A 25066-nucleotide genomic window follows, 5' to 3' on the forward strand; every position below is an offset into this window, starting at 1 on the left:
ACTTCCCTGGGGCAATTTAGCATGGTCAATCCACCCTAACCTACACATCTTTGGACTGTGGGAGGTACCAAAAAACCCACAAAGACAAGGGGAAAATACGCAAACTCCACACTGACAGTCACCTGAGGCTGGAATCGGGCCCCGGTGCCTGGCGCTGTGAGGCAGAAGTGCTAACCATTCAGCCACCGTGCTGCCCTAGTCCCACGTCTCAGTGATGTATTAGAAGGATTTACAGATTGATAGTTAAACTGTTTGACCATGTTATGGTTAAGATTTAGGAATCGCCCAGTCCTGAGATCAGGCTTGACCTCAAGGCATCTAGCCAGAGCAGGGACACTACCACCACACCTCTTCCAGTTTAGTAATAGCTACCAATGTAAAAGGCAACCATTAATGGCATGTGAAAATATACCAATAAGTAGTGCCCTCTCCAGTTTGGACAAAATAAGGCTCAAAGGATATCATGACACTGAAGAATATTTATCCCTCAATCAATGTCACAAAAAAAAAATCATCTGGACATTGCTGTTGATGCATGAATGAGCTACTTTCTTCGTTACAGTCAAAGACTTCTGAGGTGCTTCACTAGCTCTCGAGCGCTGTGGTGTGATCTTCGATCATAAAGAATGCTCCAAAAATATAAGTCAAAACTTATCTTTTATGTGACCATGAGCTTTAACGCCCAATTTGATCAATCTTCCATGACATTTACATAGTTATAGCCTTCACATAAATTACATTTAAAACATCAGATGGACAATAAGATCATGAGTTTAGCCATTTTAAAGTCAAACATTTTGTTCTTATTCTTCTAATATACTTTGATTTGATATTACTACTTATGGTTAGTTAGGGCAGCTTGGAAGTTGTGAGGAGCACAATTGGGAGTTGCACAGTTAAAGCACAGCTTGGTGGGAAAATGTAATTACAGCAGGCCCTATTCAAGCCTTTGCCAGCCCTAGATTTGACTGATGAGACACCCATCCTTAAACTTAATCTCATCAAAAACTCTCCAGGCCCATTCCTCCGTCACTTCCGTGCTTACTGGCCCGACATGGGGTTGACATGAGTAACAATGAAAGTTTAAAATTCTCAACTTTGTTTTCAAATCTCTCCAAGGCTTCACACCATCTGTGTCTTTGTAACCTCCTCCAGGTTATAATCTTCCAAGATATCCACATTATTCCAGCTCTGGCCTCTTTTAATCTCTCCACCCTCTTAGGTCCTAAATGCTGGAATTCCTCCAAAAAAATTCTCTGCAATCCTATATCTCCTTTAAGAGACTCTTTAAAGCCTTCCTCTGTGATCAAGCTTTTGGCAATTTTTCACATAACTCACAGTACAAAGTTCTGCTCCTTAAACACTTTTACTACACTAAAGATGTCACTAAAGCGGGTTGTGCCAGGTTTACATAGCAAGATTCCAGTGTGATAATGTTAACACATGAACAGATGGATGAGGAGCAGGAGTGAACCTAGAACAGTCAGAACAGTACAGCACATTACAGGCCCTTCGGCCCATGACGTTGTGCCAACCCTGTTATCCTACTCTAAAAGGAAAAGTAGGCTCCTCAACCACTTGAGGTTGCTCTGCTATTCGATAAGATCATATTGAATTGATTAGTTTTCATTCAGGCAACTCAGATAACCTTTTACCCTGTTATTTTTCGGGAATCTGTCATAAGATTAAAGAATTATCATGCAGGAGGCCATTTGGTGCATTGAGTATGCATAAGCTCTCTGACTGAGCTACATAACTTCGAGCCATTCTTGAGCTTCACCCCTCACCCACATAACCCAGCACATTGATTCTGAACAAATAATCAGATACTTCCCTCTTGAAAGTCTCGACTAAAGTTGGCTTCACTACATGTCTAGATTGTGCCTTCCAGACTCGGAGTACTCGCTGTATCAAGTTTTTGCTCTTATTGCAACAGCTCTGTGGATTGTTTTAAATCTGTAACAAAAACAGTAATTGCTGGAAAAGCTCAGCAGGTCTGGCAGCATCTGTGGAGAGAAATCAGAGTTAATCTTTCAGGCCCAATGACCCTTCCTCGGAACTGAGGAAGTGTCAGAACCGTTCCGAGGAAGGGTCACTAGACCTGAAAGGTAAACTTTGATTTCTCTCCACAGGTGCTGCCAGACCTGCTGAGCTTTTCCAGCAATTACTGTTTTTGTTACAGATTTCCAGCATCTGCAGTTCTTTCGGGTTTTACTTTAAATTTGTGCTCCCCCAGCCCCCTCCGATTCTTGTTCATTTAGTGAGTGGGAACTGTTTCTCCTTATCCAATCTGTCCAGACCCTTGTGATTTTGAAAACCTCTATCAAATCTCCTCTTAGTCTTCTTCAGTCCAGAAAGAGGCCATTAGCCCATCGACTCTGCAGGACCCTCTGAAGAGCACCCCAAACGGCCCTCAACTTTAATCCCGTATTTCCCATGGCTAAACCATCTGGCCTGTACATCCTTTGACACTACTGGAAATTTAGCATGGCAAATCCTTCTAAACTGCACATCTTTGGACTGTGGGAGGAAACTAGAGCGCCCAGAGGAAACCCACGCAGACAGGGGGAGAACATGCAGATAGTTACTTGAGAGTGGAATTGAACCTGGATCCCTGGTACTATGAGACAGCAGTGGTAATCTCTGAGCCACTGTGCCTATCATATTTGAAGTGTCTTATCTCTAGAACCGTTCTTGTAAACCTCGTTGTCCACAGTTCTCCCTGAAATATGGAGCCCACGACTGTGGACAATACTCCAAATGAGGTCTATTGAGTGTCTTATGCTGGTTCAGCATAATCTCCCTGCTCTCGTATTGTATTCCCCAACGATACCATATTCTTTATTAACTGCTGTCTCCACATTTAATGAATTATGTAATTATACATCCAGGATACTGCACACCTTTTAGATTACCACTCTTTATTTGATACTACAGATTTAAAACACAGATGAGGAGGAATTATTTTTCTCAACAGGTCATCAATCAGTGGCATTCACTAGCCTCCCCAGAAGGCAGTAGATACCAGAATACTGAATAAACTGTAGGAGGAGATAGACAGCTTTTTAATTAGCAATGGGTTGAAAGAGTATTTGGAGTGGGCAGGAAAGTGCAACGGGGGAGATCAGCCATGAATGCATTAAACAGTGAAGGAGGCTCAAGGGGTTGAGTTGCCTACTCTAGCTTCAAGTTCTTATGTTTTTATGACTCAGCTACCACTGAGTCTTGAAGAAGGTGGTTCCAAAGAGTCATGAGCCTTTGGAGGAAAATGATTCCCCTCATCTCTGCTTTAAATAGGCAATCACTTATTTTGAACCAGAGACCCTTAGTTTGAGATTTTCCCACAGGAGGAAACATCCTTTCCACATCCACCCAGTCATTAGCCCTCAGGACTTCTAATGACAAATTTACAATGGGAACATATATATCATTCCATCTCTGTGCTTTAATCCCTGTCATACCTATGTCTCCACTGCAGTCATGTCTCCCAACTCAATCTGTGTGACTCTCAGGCCTGGAATACCTTTGAAAGGTTTCAGTGCAATTATAGTGTAAGAGTGCAACTTTTTTTTTCTTCGACCACATAGGAAAAATCTGGATCATTTCCACTGAGATCTCTTTTGGCTATTCTAGATCACCCCACCCCATACCAATCCAACTCTTGCATTCATATGGAGCCCAGGTCTTCAGGTAGGACAGGCCCTCTTCCATTACTTCATAGCAATTGTGTTTGTTAATTCACTTATTTCTGTCCTGAGCTCTGTGCTATATCATCTATCATTAACCATTTTTTTTGATGTGACATCTGAATCTGTTACATCGAAAAGTGACAAGCTTCCACTACTGTACTGCTTATTATGCATACATGATGAGTTGAGGGCTTCAAAGATGAGATAGGCTTAATACTTACGAGTCTAGCTTGGTCTTGTTTCCACTGGAGTTTAGAAGAGTGACAGTCGGGGGAGGGGGAGTGATTTGATTGAAGTGTATCTGATCCTGAATGGTCTTGAGAAGATGGAGAGGGAAAGGAGGTTTCCTCTTACGGATGAGTCCAGAAATAAGGGGCGCTGTTTTAAAATTAGGGGTCACTCTTTTAGGACAGAAATGAGGAGGATTTTTTTTTGTTTTCAATGGTTTTACAACTTTAGAACTCACTGCCTCCGGAGGCAGTTGAATATTTTTAAGACGCAGGTATCTTCCTGGGTTTGGGTTGGGGGGGGGCACAGAATTCAAGCACAAACAGATCAGCCATCACCTCATTGAATGGTGGAGCAATCCTGAGGGGCTGAATGGTCTATTTTGTAGATTCAAGTAGTTGGTTTCCAGTTTCACAATTTCTTATGCACCAGGGTATATTAATTACTGTCAGTAAAGTTGCAAACAAGTTCCAGCTAACAAGTTAGATCATGCAGCGTTAGTACAATTTCTGCACACCACTTGGAAAAATCTGATGTCCTGTATTTATCCATTGTCCCAATCCTTATTATTCTCTATCCCCTCTCTATTGGTAACACCATACCCATCAATCTCTCTGTCCCTGACCCTTCCCTTTAAAAACATCAAATTCCATCTACTATCAAAATTGCACTTTACTGTCAATCAGAATTCTTTTTTCCCCATGTTGCATTGATAGACTTCTGAGTGCAGCTATATCTTAACTCATGATAGGGTCTTGTCCCATTGCACTCTGTTTGGAACCGCATAGCAGGTAGAGCTAAAAAGCCAGAAGGTTATGGCAGCACAGTAGCTCAATGGTTAACACTGCTGTCTCACAGCACCAGGAACCTGGGTTCAATTCCATCCTCGGGTGACTGTCTGTGTGGAGTTTGCACATTCTCCCAGTGTTTGCATGGGTTTGCTCCGGTTTCCTCCCAACCTGCGCAGGTTAGGGTGGGTTGGCAATGCTAAATTGCCTTTAGTGTTCAGGGATGTGTAGATCAGGTGGGTTATAGGGGAGTGAGTCCAGGTGGGATGCTCTGAGGGTCAGTATGGACTTGTTGGGCTGAAGGGCCTGTTTCCACACTGTCGGGAATCTATGAAAACAGGCAATGCTGGAAATGTGAAGTAGCTCAGTCAGCATCTGTGAAAGGTAGATTCTAACTTTTCAGGTGCATTCACTTAGGAAGGGTCAGGATCCAGAATGTACTGACCTCTCCGCTCCCTCCCCAGTTGCTGACTGACAGTCTGCATACTTTCAGAGGCTCCCACTTTAACAACTTTATATAAATTTATTTGAGGCTTTTATTAACTATTTGTTCATGGGATATCAGCAGTGCTGGCTGGTCCAGCATTTATTGCTTATTCCTACACATCGGCAGCCTTGCTGATTTTTACGGGGCTCTATTTTCTCCTTAGTTACTGTCTTGTCCTTGTATTTATAGAATCCCTTTGGATTCTCCTTAACCCCATCTGCCAAAGCTATCTCATGTCCCTCTTGGCCCTCCTGATTTCCCTTGAGTGTACTCCTACTGCCCCTACTCTCCTTTAGGGAGTCACCCAACAACAAGGAATGATCAGGGAGGCGATGGCCTAGTGGTTTGGTCACTGGACAGTTAATCCTGAGGCCTAGACAAAGTTCTGGGGACCTGAGTTTGAATCCTGTCACGGCAGACGGTGGAATCTGAATTTAATAAATATCTGGAATTAACAATCTAACGATGACCATGAATCCATTATTGATTGTTGGGAAAAACCTCATCTGGTTCACTAATGCTCTTTAGGGAAGGAAACTACCATCCTTACCCGGTCTGGCCTACATTTGACTCCAGATCTACAACAATGTGGTTGACTGTTAACTGCCCTCTGGGCAATTAGGGATGGGCAATAAATGCTGGCCTGGCCAGTAACACCCAGATCCCATGAACAAATAAAGGAAAAAAAATTTAGGGTATCTGGACCTAATAAACAAGTTGGACTGAAGAGTCTATTTCTGCGCTGTACATCTCTGTGACTCTAAGTTGGTGGCGACCTGCTTTCTTGAACTGTAGCAGTCCTTGGGGTGTCTCCACCCAGACAGCTGCAGAGCTTTTCAAAGTAAGATGCATCAATGGTGAAAAGTGAATGTAAAACTCAAACAACATACTGAGCTCCATTAAGTAAACGTGAACTTATTCTATACAGTTACTCTGAAGCGGTGACCTTGACCACAATCCAGAGTCAACACAGTGTGGAGCTGGAGGAACACAGCAGGTCAGGCAGCATCGCAGGAGCAGGAAGGTTGGCATTTTGGGTCGGGACCCTTCTTCAGGAATAGGGAGGGGGAAGAGAGCTGGGGAAAAAGTAGAGGGAGGAGGGGTGGGTCTGGGGAAGATGGGGGGGATGATAAAAGGCGAGTGCAGGTAGGGAGTGGTGGCGATTGGTCAGTGGGAAGGGTGGGGCAGATAGGAGGGAAAGAAGATGGACAGGTCAAGGAGGCGGGGATGAGAGGGAGGGTCGAACATGATATGAAGAGGGTTGGATATGGGGGCGAGGAGATTTTGAAACTGGTTAATTCTATGTTGAGGCCATCGGACTGAGGTGGAATGTGAGGAGGCCCAGGATGGACATGTCAACCAGGGAGGTGGGGGAGGTGGTGGTGGTGGGGGAGTTAAAATGGTTAGCAACCAGAAGGCTTTGCTGATTATAGCATAGAGTGCAAATGCTCCACAAATCAGTCACAGGAGGCCACATTGGGAGCAATGGATACAGTAGGCCATAGTCTCCCCCTCCCCCCTCAGGAGTTTAGAATTCATCAGTTTTAAAATCTCCCCTTCCCCAGGCTCATCCCATGTCCAAGGCTCCCTCTCATCCCCGCCTCCTTGACCTGACACAACCTGTCCAACATCTTTCCCACTGATCCACCCCTCCCTTCCCATTGGACAATCCCCACCACTTCCTACCTGCATCCATCCCACCTACCTTCCCCAGCCCCACACCTCCTCTCTCTATTTATTTCTGAGCTTCCTTCCCCCTCCCGATTTTTGAAGAAGGGTCCCGACCTAAACCTTCCTCATCCTCTGATGCTGCCTCGCCTCCAGCTCCACACTGTGTTGACTGTGACTCCGGCATCTGCAGTTCTTGCTATCTCCGGTTGACCACAACCCAACGTTTCAACTAACAGTTGCCTTTCTTCTTCAGTTGACAGATTTCTTCTTGTGCATCAAAGTGTATTCTCTATGAAATAACTGCACACAGGCTGGTCTCCAATCACCAGCGCAACTTTTATTTACACATGCACTGTACATGGATTCTGACCAGCTAGCCCTGAGACAGTCTACAGAGTGAAGAGAATCTGAACCTCCAGTTTATATCCATCAGGCAGGACTCCCTGATTGACTCAGGCTAACTGCAGCAATCACGGATCTCATCCTCATTGAGATCCACATGGTCCTCTTTCTAATCACTACACTCCAGTTCTGCAGACTGGCATGTTTGTTCTCCGAATGTATGTTCCATATTGAACTGCATTCATTGCCTATCTACTTATTCTAATGATGTCCTTTAGGAGTTCTGCAGCAAATTCCTCACAGTTTACAATGCTCCCGAGCCTCATACCATCAATAAATTTTGTAACTGTGCTCTGCACACTAAGGGCTAGGTGGCAGTGCTAGGGATCCAGGTTTGACTCCATCCTCGGGTGACTGTCTGTGTGGAGCTTGCACATTCTCCCTGTGTCTGCCTCGGTTTCCCCCACATGCTCCGATTTCCTCCCACAGTCCAAAGATGTGCAGGGAGGCGGATTGGCCATGCTAAATTGACCATAGTGTTCAGGGCTGTTTAGGTTAAGTGGGTTAGAATGCAAGGGTAGGGGAATGAGTCGGGGTGGGATGCTCTTCAGAGGGGCAGCGTGGACTAGTTGGGCCAAATGGCCTGTTTCCATACTGTAGGGCTTCTATGATACTATGCAATATCAACCTGCAAAACAGCCGAATGTAAAATGCAGCAAAATTCAGTAGATCTCAAAGGCAAAACCAAATCAAGGAAAGCATTGTAAAATGATTATTCATGATGTTTTAAGCAAAGGATGATTTGTTTTTATATGTCTTCCAAATCCTTCTATATCCCATTTTTTAAAAACTTTTGCTGTGTAATCAATGTTGTAATGTGGGAAAGTGCACAAAATAAATTCCCAAAGTAACAAGGTGTTCAGTTTCATGTTGCTGTTTGAGGGATAATCATTGGTCGAGACACCAGGAAAATCTCCCCTTCCCTTTTGTGAATAGAGCTATGGGCTCTTTCACATTCACCTGAGATGGCAGACTGGGCCTGGGTTTAGCTTTGTATCGGAAAGAGGACACTAAGCATACTGGTGTGGAGTCAGGGTAGATTGTGTGCTCAAAGCTCTGCAGTGGCTCTTGAACCCACAACCTTTTGACTCAGGTATTGGTACTCCTGGGTGAGCTAAGGCTGGGGCCATACCTAAACTTGCCAAGGCCTACCATTCAGCGTCAAATCTGACCATAACAGTTCTACGACGATATAGTGAAAGGTTCACAATGATCCTGAGAAAGTCAGTGTTCTGAAAAGTAGGGAAGAAATTATTCACATGGTATTTGCATTATGTGATAGCAGACGCTATGAGCATCATGAAAGGCTAATGCTTTGAATATCTTTAAGATTTAGTGCGTAGGAGTGTTACTGCAGGACTTTGTTTGGTTTCCTTTTGCACATTTATTCAGTTCAAAGTTTTGGTAATGCGTTTCAATTCCAATTTTGTTTTGACTTTATGTTGTGTGTTTGCATTGGGTTGGAGTTAAAGTCTAGAATCTTGTTTAATATTTTGGAGAGAGCTCCTTTATCCTTTATACAGGCAAGGCTGGAGCCTTGGCTATGTTACTCATTTCCCTTCACTTTGAAGCTATTTATTAAGTAATAAAAATAAGACCGAGGACCCAAGGTGCATGGGAATACCATTGCCTCCAAGTCACATTTCATCCCAACTTTGACACTTACTGCCATTTAATATCAATGCAAAATCCTGCTGCCCCTGGCTCTGGGGCAAGTCCCATCATCCCAGGAAGACTCATCACCATTTTCTCATGGGCAATGGGAGATGGGCAATAAAATGGCTTTTGTTCCAGTGAGAGCCATATATTAATCTTTTAGAAGTTATATTTGTTTAGCGTCTTACCCAATATCATACAATTTCATTCAAACACAGCTGAACCAGTCACTGAGAGGAGAAAAAGTCAATCCAATAACGGTCCAAATAATATCAGACCAGAGGTCCCTCTAGCATCCAGAAGGACAAGGGCAGCAGATATATGGGACATCACCAGTTGCAAGCTCTCCCCCAAGCCACTCACCATCTTTGGATTGTGGGAGGAAATCGGAGCACGTGGAGGAAACTGAGGCAGACACAGGGAGAATGTGCAAGCTCCACACAGACAGTCGCCCGACTTGAAAATATATCACTATTCCTTCAGCGTCGCTGGGTCAAAATCCTGGAACTCTCTCCCTGATAAGTACTGGGGGATTGCTCACACAAATGGCCTGCAGTACACCTCATCATTACCTTCTGAAGGGCAACCAGAGAGGGGCAATAAATGTTGGCCCAGACAGTGATGCTCACATCCCATGAACAAATAAGACAATGTCTCATTGCATGATGGTACTGCCCCTATCTCTGGCTAAGTAGCTCCAGTTCCAGGATCAACCTCAGGATCTGAATTTGAACTGTTTATTGTCACGTTAATATAAAATATAGAGAAAAGTTTAAACTGTCGCCATGCATTGGCGCTATTTTGAGTAGCTTAAAAGATTTAAGAAATAACAAAGAAGAAAAGATAACGTAAAATGAGTCCAATTTTCCACTGTCGTTGATAGCTGCATTCTTGATGCTGTCACTAGACCCACTCCAGGCCTCACCAGCCCTTGTCACACCACCACCACCACCATAGGCCCACACTGCTGCCATAGCCCCTCTCTGGGTTCACTAGCCACTGCCATGCCATCGTTAGGCTCCCGTGATGGCACAGAAGGAACTATATAATGTGAACAATCTGTTTGATTGTCAATCCAGACGTCCTTTTGCTTTGATAGTGGTGGGCAGACAGAGTGGCCAGAACTATGGAGCAGCTACAATACTGAGGCCTCGCCACATGGACCGAGAACATGAGCAAATTTCACCATCATCCTAAAGTAAAGGCAAAGTCTCCATTGGGAAGGCAATGGATACACAGCAGAAATGGTTTGAAGGATGAGGAACTTCAGTCATAAGAGATAGATCGGAGAAGTTTAAGCTTGCTTTCCTTGAACAGAAGGTGCAGAGGAGGTATTAAAAATCCTGAGGCTTCTGAACAGAGTAGATAGGGAGAAACTGCTCCAAATGGTGAAAGGATCGAGAATGAGAGGATACAGATTTAAAGTAATTGACAAGAGAAGTAAAAGTGATAGGAGATAAAAGTATTTTCACATAGTGAGTTGTTAAGGTCTGGTCTGAAATAATGGTAGAAATGAGTTCAATTGAAACATCCAACAGACAATTAGATGGTTATTTACAAAGAGCGTGCAGGGTTACTGTCACCTCTGGCTTCTACTAACGATTCCTGCTCTCAAATAATGTGGCTGTGAAGGACAAACCAATGGTTTGCAATATTTTTAAATGGTGCCATGTGAACAAAGCCATTAAAAACTCCACAGCAGCACATTCCTCTGAATGAGGACATTTCTCCTCACCTCAGACCGAAATGGCCAGCCCCTTATCCCGAGATTGTGTGCACAAGTTCTCAACTCTCTATCTGGCTAAACAGTCTCTCAGCATCTACCATGCCAATCCTCAAACAATTCTTTTGTATTCCAATTAGCTCACTGCTCATTCTTCAGAATTCCAGCAGATATAGACCCATCTTGTTCAATATTTCCTCATCAGACAATGTTTTGATCCTAGGAATTATTCTAGTGAGCCTTGTTTTCTCTAAGGAATTTATATCCTTTGAACAAAGAGACCAAAACTGAACATAGTATTGCATGCATAGTCTCATCAAAGCTGTATTTAATTAGTTAAACACCTTTACAGCAACTCCCCTGTAGAAAGGCTAATGTACCATTTACCTTTCTAACTGCTTGTTATGTTGGAATGTTAACTATCGATGAGTCATATCCAAGGGCAGTCAGGAAAGTTTGCTACTTTTTTCCAGCACTGTGGCTAATTATTTACATATTTCCCACATTACATTCTATTTGCTATTGACTTGCGCACTCAGCTAACCATCCCATACCTCTGCAGCTTCTTGGTATCCTTTTCACAGCTTTTACTTTCCCAATTAGCTCCTGGATACTTAACATTTAATCTCCTCTTATCTAAACCAATGATAGGGATTATAAACAGCCGAGGGCCCAACACTGATCCCTTTGACATCACTCTCATTCTAATTTACCAAAGTGAAAAACACCTGTCCATTCACCATGTGGAATTTTCCAGGTCTACTAGATGTTCTGGCATTTGCGGGGCTTTGAAGATGAGGTGATTTATTCTCTTCAACTCCACTTTAGACATCGTCCTCCAATGAGCAGATTGGGCCTGTACTCATTGGAATTTAGAAGAATGAGAGGTGACCTTACTGAAACAAGCAAGATTCTGTTGGGACTTGACAGGGCGGATTACAAGAAACTGTCTTGGGCAGTGCACTCCTGGTTTTAACTACACCAAAAAAGACAGAAATGATTCTCCTCACATCGCTTTTAATTCGTTTGCCAGTCATGTTAAGTTCTGAATGCTTTTGCCCACAAGTTGCTGCTTATCCACTCTGTCCAGATGCCTCATGGTTTTAAACAAAGCTGTTAATCTCCTCTTCTCTGAGGGCAGTAGAAACAACTTCAAGAATTGCTGCTGTCAAGTGGCAAAGGTCCACTTAATAAAAACTGCTGGCAATGGAAGGTCGGGGGGAAAATAAACAATCAAGCAGCAATTGCAGGTACCTCAGGAATGCTGAACTTACTTGAACCCTGTGGAAAAATGTTATTATCAGGAAGGTCGGAGCTGTAAGAGTTTATGTGTTTCATTTGTATTGAAGCTATTAATGGGAATACAACATGGCTACAAACAGACAGGACATCTTTTATGTTGTGGAGATTGTAACTCCGAAGAGATGTCCATAAATGATATATTAGTTGTCCTAAATCACAACGTGCCATCTTCATTTTCGGCCAAGTTAGATGTTTACCATTGTGAAGCCATTAGCAATGTGAAGATTCGAAGTCCAAACACTCAGTAAAAGCTGAATGCTCGTTCCTCTCTGATCCAAATATTCTGTAAATAATTGCACAGCGGCTATCCCTTTACTGCAGCTGGATGTACGGTTCAGTGATTAACTAGACATCATGTTGATTCCAAACTCAGAATTACAGGATTGTTGTGGTCACGGGAAACCATTCAGCCCATTGTGCCTGCACTGTTATTACCAATCTCCAGTCTCTTCCCCGTTTCCCACTCACCATTTCTATTCAAATAAACCATCCAATATCCTTCTTGAATGCCTCAATTGTACCTGCCTCCACCACATGTCCAGCCAGTGCATCTGAGACCCTAACTACTCGCTGAGTGAATCATAGTGTCAGAGTCATAGAGCTGTACAGCATGGAAACAGACCCTTTGGTCCAACTTGTCTATGCAGACCAGACAGTCTTAATTAATCTAGTCCCACTTACAACTGGCCCATATCTCTCCAAACCTTTCCTGTTCATGTACCCATTCAGATGCCTTTCAAAAGTTGTAATTGTACCAGCCTCCACCACTTCCTCTGACAGCTCCTTCCATGCACACACCACCCTCTGCATGAAAGCGTTGCCCCTTACATCCCTTTTAAATCTTTCTGCTCTCACCTTAAACCTATGCCCTTTAGTTTTGAACTCTACTACCCTGGGGAAAAGATTTTAGCTATTCACCCTATCCATGCCCCTCTTGATTTTATGAACATCTGTAAGGTTACTCCTTAGCCTCCAATGCTGCAGGGAAAATAGCCCCAATCTATTCAGCTTCCCCCTCCAGGTCAAACCCTCCAACCCTGGCAACATTCTTGTAAAATCTTTTCTGAACCCTTTCAAGTTTCACAACATCTTTCCTATAGCAGGGAGAAAAGAATTGCATGCGCTAATACAAAAGTGGCCCCAAGCAATCAACCAATGTTCTGTACAGCTGCAACACGACCTGCCAACTCCTATACCCAATGCACTGACCAATAAAGGCACACATACCAAATGCCTTCTTCACTACCCTGTCTACCTGTGACTCCACTTTCAAGGAACTATGAACCCATACTCCAAGGTGAGAAAGTTTTTTTCTCACATCACCCTTGCTTCATTTACACATCACTTTAAATCTGTGCCCTCTTGTTCCTTTTAAAAGTAGGAACAGCGTCTCCCTGTCTACTCTATCCAGCCCAGCCAACATTTTGGAAACCTCCATCAAATTTCAACTCAATTTTCTTCTCTCCAAGGAGAACAGTCCCAATTTCTTCAAATGATCCTCAACATTTCAGGGTGGCAGCCAGTGGATAGTGGAGTTCTGCAGGGTCGGGGTTGGATGACAATTACTCACGCTACACATTAACAACCAGGTCAAAGGAAATGAGGGCATTGTTGCTGAGTTTGCAGATGACACAAAGACATGTGGAGAAACAGGTCATGCTGAGATTGCAGCAGAACTTAGACAGGCTGGGAGAGCGGGCAAAGAAGTGACAGCTGGAATACAATGTGGGAAAGTGTGAGGTTATGCACTTTGATCGGAAGATTAGGGGCGTACACTGCTTTCTAAACAGGGAAGGGCATCAGAATTCTGAAGCACAAAGGGACTTGGGAGTCCTACTTCAGGATTCTCTTGACGTTACATGAAAGTTCAGTTGGCTGTTAGGATGGCAAACACAATGTTAGTATTCATCTTGAGAGGGCTAGAATACAAGAACAGAGATGTATTGCCGAGTCTGTGTCAGACTGTGGTGAGACCACATCAGGAATATTGTGACCAGTTTTGAGCCCCATTTCTAAGGAAAGGATGTGCTGGTGTTGGAGATATTCCAAAGGAAGTTTACGAGAATGATCCTGAGGATGAAGGGCTTGTCATATGAGGAGTGGTTGAGTACTCTGGGTCAGTATGTGACAGAGTCTAGAAGGATGTGGGTGGGATTGAAACTTATAGAATACTGAGAGGCCTGGATAGAATGGATTTGGAGAAGATGCCTCCAATAGTAGGAAAGACCAGGACCCAAAGGTAGAGTCTTAGAGTGAAAGGGCAACCCCTTAGAATGGAGATGAGGAGGAATTTCTTCAGCCAGAGGTTGGTGAATCTGTGGAAATCATTGCCAGAGAAGGCTACGGAGGCTAAGTCATTGAATATATTTAAGCAGAGATAGATAGCTTCCTGACTAGTAAGAGGACCAAAGGTTACAGGGAGAAGGTAACAGAATGGGGTTGGGAAATACTTTAGCTATAATCAAATGGCAGAGCAGATTTTATGCACTAATTCTGCTCCTATATGCTGTGATCTTACCGTCTTATACTCCCACATATACACTCATGAATTTTCACTCATGACCCTCTGGGGCCAAGCTTTGTTTTGCTCCTGCCATATGCCCCTGAATTCCGCTACAGAGAGCTGTGCTTGACTATGTATCCAAACCCGAAAAAGAAACAAGGGGGTGAGGAACAGCATCGACAAAGGGACAGCGGAGAGAAATGGATAAGAAACAGGAGCAGGAGCAAGCTGTATGGGGGTCCTCAAGCCTTTCAAAATGACCATGGGATCATCTGCCTCCATTACACTTTCCTGCCAATTCCTCACACCTCTCATCACGGTGCTGAATACAAAATCTCAGTCTTAAATATACTTGAGAATGTAATTCACTGGGAAATAAATTTCCAAAGATTCATAACTCTTTCAGGGAAGCAATTTTGCCTTATCTCAGGCTTAATGATCAGTCCTGTAGCCTGAGGTTTGTCCTCCATCTTCTAAACTTGCCAGTTTGGAATCATTCCCTCAGGGTCTACCCTGTCAAACCAATTCACTCACTCTCTCATTCTTCTAGATTCCAGAGATTGTAGGCCCAGTATAGTTAGCCTGTCATTGGTTTCTGGGTAAGAGGTCAGAGCTCAATCTGTTAAACATTTGCTGAACTGTCTGAAAAGCAAGTTCCTTGAGTATGTAGTAGCCCTACATTGTATGGGCAGGCCTACTGGCCCATTGAGTCCACACCAATCCTCTGAAGATCACCCCACCCAGACCCACCCTTCCCTATCCCTGCATTTCCCATGGCCAATGCACCTAGCCTGCACATCCCTGGTCACTATGGGGCAATTTAGTACGGCCAAAGCAATATAACTCTCACATCTTTGGACTGCAGGAGGAAACCGGAGCACCTGTAGAAAACCCGCGCAGACACAGGGAGAATGTGCAAACTCCGCACAGACAGTTGAGAGAGGGTGGATTCAAACCCAGGGCCCTGCCGCTGTGAGGCAGCTGTGCTAACCACTGCGCTACCATGTTGCCTCAGATAGCAAACGTTGAATGTTACATATTCCTGTGGAGTCTGCGCCTCCAGTTTTTGTTATTGGGGGGAGAATGTAGAGTGGAGACACATGAACTGGCCGCAGCAACTCACTCAATAGGCAATTCCGGATGAGCAATAAATGTTGGTCCAAACAAGGAATACAAGATATAGCAGCAGAATTAGGCCATTCAACCCATCAAGTCTGCTCTACCATTCAATTATGGCTAAAATGTTTCCCAAGTCTTGCCTTCTCCCAGAAACACTTGATCTCCTTACTAATCAAGAACCTGTCTATCTCTGTCTTAAATACACTCAATGACTTGGTCTCCACAACCTTCTGTGAACATCTCAAGATCAGGTGGTGAACCCAACATCTCTGACAGCTTATAACAAAAAAGTGGCCTCACAAGCTCAGAATCCAAACGGGTACCCCACCCCCACTGTTACCATGGTATCAAATGCAGTCTGAAAGAGTACCCACTCTCAATCTCACAGCTGGTCTGGGCATTTAGTGTCACAAAAAAACAGCCATCTTCCCAAAAATTCATGACAAGCTCCTGACCTTTGGTGGAAGAGGTTACACCATAAGACTCAGGAGTGGCCCGCTGTCCCTCTGAGTCTACTCCATCCAATCAATGATAGCATAGCTCATCATCCTTATGCTCCACTCCTGCCTTATTCCCATAATTCTATATTTCCTCACTGACTAAAAATCCGTCTGCCTATTTCAGACTTGAAAATATTGAATGACCCAGCCTTCACAGCTCTCTGTGGTAAAGTTTACAGCTTACAAGGGGCTGCCAAATGTCTAACTCCTGCTGAAACCAGCATTTCTAAGCAGCCTGTAGGCTTTCCTAAATTTGACATGAAACTGCAACAAAAACCAAACAGCACTCAATATCCTACACTCATTAAACCAGTATCTACTGAAGAAAGAATGTCAGGCCAATCATTGCAGATAACAGCTGCTGTTTGAGGTCAAGTAATGCTACATTAATGAACTGATTTTTTTGGTAATTGAACTGACAGTCATTAACAGGAAAACAAACTGAAATCTAAACTTTGACAGATACCAACCATTCACCTCAAAACCACAATCTAATCTTAAGGTTCAGATGAAAATTGTTAAAAAAAAAATTTAACGTCTCATATCATACAACGTCCTTGATCAGATTACTGTTTGAAATCTCTCCCAATGTTTCACATTTAGCGAATAAGTTGTGGGTCAGACCACCAACTTCATGAGAAAATTGATCTTGTGTGACCTCATTAAATATCAATCCGCTGAGGCTATTCTAGAATCTCAGGGAATTTTGGAAAATCATAACCAGTGACTTCCTCTCTCTACAACTATGTATTTAATGTCGAAGTTTGAGAGCCATCAAATCCTGCAATTGGTCCTCAGTTCCTTCATAGAAACACAAAATCCGCACAGTGCTAAAAGAGTTGACGCTGCACTGGCCTTCTGAAAAGCATTCCTGCCCAGACTTCACCCACCCTTCCCGCACCATAACCCTGTAACCCTGCATGGTTAATCCACCCAGCCTGCACATCCCTCAACACTACAGACAATTTAGCATGGCCAATCCATCTAACCTGCACATCTTTGGACTGTGGGAGGAAACCCACGCAGACATGGGGAGAATGTGCAAACTCCGCACAGACAGTTGCCCGAGGCAGGAATCAAACCCGGGTTGCTGGTGCTAAATCAATAGTTTGCTCTGTTATTAACAATTTCATGTTTCTCGCTCTTAGGTAACTCCTTTGTTGCTTTCTACTATGAAGTTTGCATAATTTGATGTGAACATAGACTTAACCTATTTGTTCAATATCTGTTTCATCAGTTTCTGATAAAGGGTCTAGGCCCGAAACATCAGCTTTCCTACTCCTATGATGCTGTTTGGCCTGTTGTGTTCATCCAGCTCTACACCTTGTTATCTCAGGTTCTCCAGCATCTGCAGTTCTTATTATCTCTGTTCAATATCTCTGCTTTTTCTCCATTTCTAAATTCCTCTGTCTCCAAGGGACTAAATTTCTCTTCAGCTCCTGACCTCTTTTTGTTTGGAAATACTTGGAAAATCTCTTAAAATTTGGTTTTATATTTCTAGGTGGTTCATATTCTGTACTCTCACATTGTATCCTTATAAATGTTTTGGTAGCCCTTTGCTGGTTTCTAATAGCCAATCCTCAATGCTGCTGCTAGTTTGAAACTTTACAAGACTCTTAACATAACATGATGAACATCATCTCACAAAACTGAAGTCAGTACTTGTTTTTGTTTTTCAGTGGAACGTATTCTGGTTGAATATTTTGATTTGTTTCTTTAAATGTTTTGTCCATCTATTAACCATCATTCCACATTTGCTAGAGGGTTGACAATTGCCACCCGAACTCAGAAGAGGTCAATAAGGGGTCACAAATCAAGGGCTTCTCACTCTCTGAGAAAGCCACCCTGAGAATAAGTAGGAAGGCCTCTGCAATTTGAAATTGCTTTTTCCAAGAATACAAGGGTTTTGTCTTTCCGAGCCCATCCCTGCCTCTAATACCAGATGAAGGACAGTTCTAAATCTCCCTCCCGACCTGCTTTAGTTCGAAGCCCTTTCCACATCTCTAGCTATACAACATACTGATTGCAAACAGCTTATGTGGAGTCTGTCTCAACAAGACAGATCCCTTTCTCCCCAGTTCTGGCTTCAGGGCTCAAGAACCCCTTCATCCCACATCTCATTTAGTCTCATACAGTTATCTTCTTGACTCTTTGACTGCATGCCATTTGGCTGGTGGCTCTTGGTAACAACTTGACAATATTACCTCAGAGGTGCTGTATTCCAATCTGAAACCTTAACTCTCAAACTCTTGAGTGGAATGTCTTACCTGGTTCTCCTGATGCAGTTGGTTCCTCGGTGGACCAAGACACCTAGATCCTCCCTTTCTCATTCTACAAGTGCCTTCCAGTATGATGAGGTGTCCTTAGCCCTGACACCAAGCTGCCACACAATCGTTGCTACTCATAGTCACAACTACAAAGAATAGTACGCATTCTCTTGATTATATTGGCCGCTTTCACTACTGCATTCCCTTCCACTATTCACCCACTTAAACAGATTCCTGCACCAATACAGTCAAGTTACTCATTGCTTGGTATTCCTCGTTTTTGTCCATGCAGGTAGTAAGTAGTTATTGCCTGTTGGTCAAAGCCAGGATCTCTCTCTCACAGGCAGCTATGGGAATCCAGGATGTTCTGATGGAGGAACATCAGGTCTTCACTCTGACAACAGGCGTGAGACACATATTGCCTGTATAGGGAACCAGCTAAGACTGTCGCCTTGAGATTCCGTACTTCAATTTGGGTCCTAACTCTCAAATGCTCCTGTCTTAGACCAAACTATCGAGGAAATTCTCCTAGTTCACAACATTTGCAGCTCAGACTCTAGCTTGAGTGCTCTGAGCCAATGTTTCTCAATTTTCTTGTGGATTTCACAGCATTGTGATATCATAGGAGGAGGCCATTTGACTCATCATGCCTGAAATGGTTCTATTACCTGGCGCTGATCTTCTGCCTTTTCTTCATCTCCCTGCCCACCATTCCTATCCTGATAATCATCCAGTGATCCTCTTAAATGCTTCAACTGAACCTGCAACCACCACATCTCCAGACAATGCATTCCAGACCCTAATACTCTCTTTGTGAAAATGTTTTTTCCTCAAATCATCCTTACTTCATTTGCTCATCGCTTCAAATCTATGCCCCTTTGTTTCTTTTACCCTTTTGAACAGGAATAGCTTCTCCCTATCTACTCTATCTAGCCCATGCATCATTTTGAAAATGTCTATCAAATCTCCTCTCAGCCTTCTTTCTTTCGAAGCAGAACAGACCCTACTTCACAGAATCCCTAGAGTGGAAACAGATCATTTGGCCCAACTAGTCCATACTGCCCCTCCAAAGGCCATCTCACCTAGGCCGATCCCCTACCCCATCACTGTAACCCTGCACTTCCCATGGCCAATCCACCTAGCCTGCGCACCCCTAGACACTATAGGCAGTTTAACAATGGCCAATCCACCTAGCCTGCGCATCTTTGGACTGTGGGAGGAAACCGGAGCACCTGGAGGAAATCCATGCAGACAAGGGGAGAACGTGCAAACTCCACACAGACAATCGCCTGAGGGTGGAATTGAACCCGGGTCCCTGGCGCTGTGAGGCAGCAGTGCAAACCGCTGAGCCATCTTGTTCAATCTATCCTCATCACTGAAGTTTCTCATCCCTGGAACCATTCTTATAAATTGTTTCTGCACTCTCGCCAATATATTGGTGTTTCCTAATAATGTAGCGTTCACAACTGTATACAATACTCCAGCTGAGGTCTAACAAGGATTTGTACAAGTTTAACATTACCTCCTTAATCTATGCCCCTATTTATAAAACCGGGAACATGGTATGTTTTCTTGGTTGCTCAGTCCGCCTATCCTGCCAACTTTGGTGATCTGAGCTTGTCTTCTGAGATCACAAGGCTTTTTATACACTCAGTAACAGTGCACTGACTGCTCTGTCATATCTACTTAAGCACTATTTGACTGGTTAATTAACTAGTTATTACTTTCATTAATTAGTAGCAAGTAACAGAATCCAATCCTAGAACAAAAAGGCAAATGATGAAAAATAAACAAATATAAAACATGAAGCAGCCACTGCAAGTAAAACAATAAGAATCTTAAAAATCAGCAGAGGAAATGAAATAAGGGAGAAAAATAGAAAAGGAGTGAGGATACGGAGGAGACTCAGCAGTGAAGGATGAAAAGAGAGACAGAAGGCAAGAAGCGGAAAGAGATCAGCAAACAATTTGGTAATGATGCTTGTTTGAAGAGCTGTCGTAGGTATGAAAAGGTCAAATGGCTTCCTTCCGTATTATGACAGGTCTGTGATTCAGTGACAAGAAAGAAAGCCTGGAGGAGGGAGAAGGGAGGAGAGAGTGGCAAGGAAGAGAGGGTAGCGACAGGTGGGGAGAGAGAGAGATGGGGACGGAGTGGACAAAGAGACGGAAGAGGGAAAGAAAGTGAGACGGAAAGAGGGACAAGGGGAAAGGGGTGGAAGAGCGAAGGGTGGGAAGAGGAAAGGGGGAGAACAAGCGGGGGGGGGAGAGAAAAACGGGTGGGAAGAAAAACAGAGATGGGAAGAGAAAAAGGGGGGAGACAAAACGGGGGAAAGAGAAAATGGGGGGGAAGAGGAAAGAGGGAGAACAAGAAGGGGGGAAGAGAAAGAGGGGGAAGAGAAAGAGGGGGAAGAGGAAAAGGGGGGGAAGAGGAAAAGGGGGAACGGGAAAAGGGGAAGTGCGAAAGGGTGGAGAGAAAGGGAGGGGAAAGACAAATGGGGGGGAGAGATACAGGGGGTGGAGAGACAGAGAGAGAGAGAGTGGGAGGAGGGGGCGGGGAGAGGGAGGTGGGGGAGACAGAGAGGGAGTGTGAAGAAAGAGAGGGAGCGTGAAGAAAGAGAGGGAAGGGGGAGAGAGGGAAGAGAAGGGGGGAGAGATGAGAAGAGGGGAGGGGAGAGGGGAGGAGGGGGAGGGCGGGGGAGAGAGGGGGGCAGGTGGGGGCGGAGAGGCAGGAGAGAGAGAGAGAGAGAGAGATGAAGGGTGGAGAAAGAGAGGGAGGGTGGAGAAAGAGAGGGAGAGGGGGAGAGAGGGAGGGGAGGACAGAAAGGAATGGGGGAGAGAGAGGGAGGGGATGCGAGAAAGGGAGGGGGTTTAGAGAGAGGGAGTGGGGTTAGAGAGAGAGGAGGGGTAGAGAGAGAAAGGTGGGAAGAGACAGAAGTGGGAGGAGAGAGAAATAGGCAGAAAGAAAAAACTCTTCATTTTTACTACTGGCATGTCTCCTTAATGTCATGAAGTCAATTTTCTGCTGATGTCCTGGAATTAGTTACAAGTTCATGGTTTGTGGTGAGGGATGGCCAATCATTGGCCACTGTCCAACTACGGGTCAAAGGAAGCCAGCAAGGCCTTGAGATCCTTGTCAGTGAAATTGGCAAAATATGATGGAGGCTTTCAAAATGTCCATAATCATGTACAGTTAGAGAAAACATGAGAAATATACAATTGCTTAGGCAGCAAATTAACTGCTGTTGTATCCACTGGGGAAGGACATTCATGGCAAATCAAAGCAAGTAACAGAATTAACTAAAGTTTAGTTATTGGTCATTACCGAGGGAACCTAAACTAAACTGTACTGTTGCAGGTACCATCCACTAACTTCAAGGCTATAACCTAATCTCAAGGTTCAGATGGAAATTGTAAAATAAAAGATCACTTAAACTTTGCTTTTGCATTTCATGCCATTGACTGTCCTTGGCAGTGATTGCTTCTTGAAATCTCTCCCACTGTTTTACATTCAGTGAATAACACATGGGCCATAGCCAAGGGAAGATAAAGCAGGAAGGAGAGATCCTTCTCATATTTTTGGAGGAGATGAAAGGCAAAAGAAAAAAGCAAGTTTATTCTTCCACTTGCTAATAATTTGTAGCTCGGCTGAGTATTGGTTTCTTTGCCAAAGTTTGCTGAATCAGGAAATCTGCTGATTTTATACAATGCTTAATAGGTTGAACAGTCCAACTCTCTTTTTGGTTAATTTCTAATGAGAGATGTCCCTGGTTGAGGCTGTGGAGCAATATTCCCTCCGAACTCCTCGAGAATTTTGCATAAATCAACATGCACTCAGGACAGGTTGCATTTAACTTCATGCAGGATGGTCTGCAGCTCTCTCCTTTCCTGGACAATGGTCCTGGAGTAATTATGCAACTTGATGGCTCAATATTAAACTGACCTTCCGATCAGCACCTTCAGGAGCAGGAAGCCTGAGCTAGAGTTCTCACAAGGGTTTACAGAAGTTAGTTATACAAGAGTCAGTCTATCCATAAATACCCCCATTTACACTGGAAGGATTTATTTCATGGAATCATAGAATCTCTACAGTCTGGAAGCAGGCCATTTGGTCCACTGAGTTTGCAACAACCCTCCAAAGAGCATCTCACCTAGACCCATCTCTACCCACCCCCTTACCCTATTCCTGTAACCCTGCATTTCCCATGGCTAATCCACTCAGCCTGCACATCCCTGGACACTACGGGCAATTTAGCATGGCCAATCTGCTCTAACCTGCGCATCTTTGGACTGTGGGGGTAACCTGTAGCACCCGGTGGAAACCCATGCAGACACAGGGAGAACGTGCAAACTCCACACAGACAGTCATCCGAGGGTGGAATTGAACCCGGGTCCCTGGCGCTGTGAGGCAGCAGTGTTTTTTTTTATTTTTAGAATCTCTACAGTGTGGAAACAGGCCCTTCGTCCCAACAAGTCCACACCGGTGCTAACCACAGAGCTACTGCACAGCCACAAATTATTTATTTATTTAGCCAGCTTAATGTCACAAAATTTCTCAAAGGACTTTGCAGGGGAGGTATTAGACACTGATCCACATTTGGAGTGTTTGTTAGAACAAATGAGCCAAAAGATTTGTCAATGAGGTAGGTTCTATACATTTTCTTACACTTCAGAGGGGGAATATAAATACCAGATTGTACGGCAGTGGAGGCTGAAGATATGGCTCCCCCTAAACCCTGTCTACCATCTACAAGGTGCAAGTCAGGAGCATATTGGAATTTTCCATTCCCTCTATCTCCAACACTCAGTATTGGCTGTGTGCTCTACCTACAACATACACTGAAGAAATTATACAGCACCTTCCAACTCACATTCTCTACCATCTAGAAGGACAAGGGCAGCAAATAGATGTGAACACCATCACCTGCAAGTTCCCTTCCAAGCCATTTAAAACCCAGAGCTAGAAACATATCACAATTCCTTCAGTGTCATTCGGATAAAATCCTAGAATTCCCTTCCTATGGGCGTTTTGGGTTTAGCTACAGCAGATGGACTGCGGCATTTCAGGAAGGCAGCTCACCTCCACCTTCTCAAGGGCAACTAGCGAAATAAATACTGGCCCAGCCAGCAACATCCATGTCCCAAGAGTGAATTTAAAAAAGTACCTTTCTGAAGTGTCAGTCTAAACATTGTGCTCTACCTGCAGGCATAGGAAGTGATATAGTTGGAAACAGCAGAGGCAGCATCTCATTATGTAGCGCAGTTTAAATGTTGGTTTTTAACGCTCACACAAAGTCCCTTGTGATGTCTTAATATGTTGAAGGTGGAACAAAGTACAAATCTTAGTAATTTGTTGAATAATCAAGTGGATATTACTTCTAACCCACATCACTCAGGGAGACATAGCTAACATGATTCAAAAAAGCCAATTGAAAGAAAGGTAAACTGGCTTTTTGAATTGAATTTGAAGGTAAACAATTAGTAAATTATATCCACTCATTACACTTGTGATTGTAGAACACAGTGTGGATACTTACAGGTGTGCACACTTTGCAGGGAGCCTTTTCAAGAGTACCAGTCAGAGGTAAGGGTGTATCGATTCGAAGGTTGTGCAATGTTTCCTGAAGACTTTTCCCATAATATTCTTCGGGCCTATGTTCTGAACTCAAGTAGCGAAGCTGCTGCCTGTTATGAGTAAATGGAGTCAAAGCTGTTCCATTTGTTTTGTAGGTGGAGAATTATACACATTTGGAATGGTACAGAAAAAAGCATCAAATGAAACAAACACTATCAGAAGTTCTGGTAGTGTAGTGGTTAACATACTTGACTGTGGGCCAGAAGCTCTGGATTGAGACAAGTTATACAGATCGGATTATAGGAGAGCCCAAGGTCAGTTGGAAAAGTGAGCTGAGAAGCCACTTAACTGTAGACGTGAAACAGGATTCACAAGAGGAGATCAAGAAGATCGAAATAGCCAATATTGCAGTGATCCAGTGGAAGAAAAAGAAGTAAAGAATCAGTAATACTTGGAAATGAATCATGGAATCCCTACAGTGTGGAAAGAGGTCATTTGGCCTATCGAGTCCACAATGACCCTCTGAACAGCATCCCATGCAGATCCACCCTTACCCTGTCCCTGTAATCCTGCATTTCCCACAGCTAACCCACCTAGCCTGCACATCCCTGAACACTATGGGCAATTTTAGCACAGGCAGTCCAGCTAACCTGCACATGTGGGAGGAATCTGAAGCACCCGAAGAAACACGTGCAGACATGGGAAGAATTTGCACACTCCACACAGACAGTCACCTGAGCGTGGAATCGAACGCAGATCCCTGGTGCTATAAATCAGCTGTGCTAACCATTGAGCCACCATGCCATCCATGAATGTACTGAAGTAAACTAGGTCAGTTGGGCCAGTAGGATTGTACTATCACTTGTACTCAAGTGCAGGGATTCAGTGAAAAGTTTACAAAGCCCCATTCCTGATGCTATCTTAGGCATAAGACACCTAGATACTAAATATTACATTAAAGACTAGAAAACTAAACGAACAAGTTAAAAGTTTAACATTACAGTTCATGTCAGTATAAAAGTAGGAGATAAATAATAAGTATGTGTCTTTCAGTAATTTTACTGATTTTAGTTTAGAACCCAACCCCCAAGTAAAATAGGAAAAGCAAGAAGGAAGGAGAAGATGATGACAAAGGAGAGAAGGCGACAAGGAAGGAGAGA

At 43.8% G+C, this 25066-nt stretch overlaps 1 protein-coding gene across 1 annotated transcript in view; it reads right to left on the reverse strand.

The window, feature by feature from the left end:
* The window catches only part of LOC125467540 (microsomal triglyceride transfer protein large subunit-like), a 93941-nt gene that overhangs the window by 45372 nt on the left and 23503 nt on the right, over nt 1-25066 (reverse strand). The window contains exon 7 of the mRNA XM_048563548.2: nt 23869-24016. Coding sequence (XP_048419505.1) covers nt 23869-24016 — 148 coding nt within the window. The remainder of the gene's footprint in view (nt 1-23868; nt 24017-25066) is intronic.

This window comes from Stegostoma tigrinum, chromosome 37 (genome assembly GCF_030684315.1).
Source record: "Stegostoma tigrinum isolate sSteTig4 chromosome 37, sSteTig4.hap1, whole genome shotgun sequence".
Taxonomy (NCBI): Eukaryota; Metazoa; Chordata; class Chondrichthyes; order Orectolobiformes; family Stegostomatidae; genus Stegostoma; species Stegostoma tigrinum.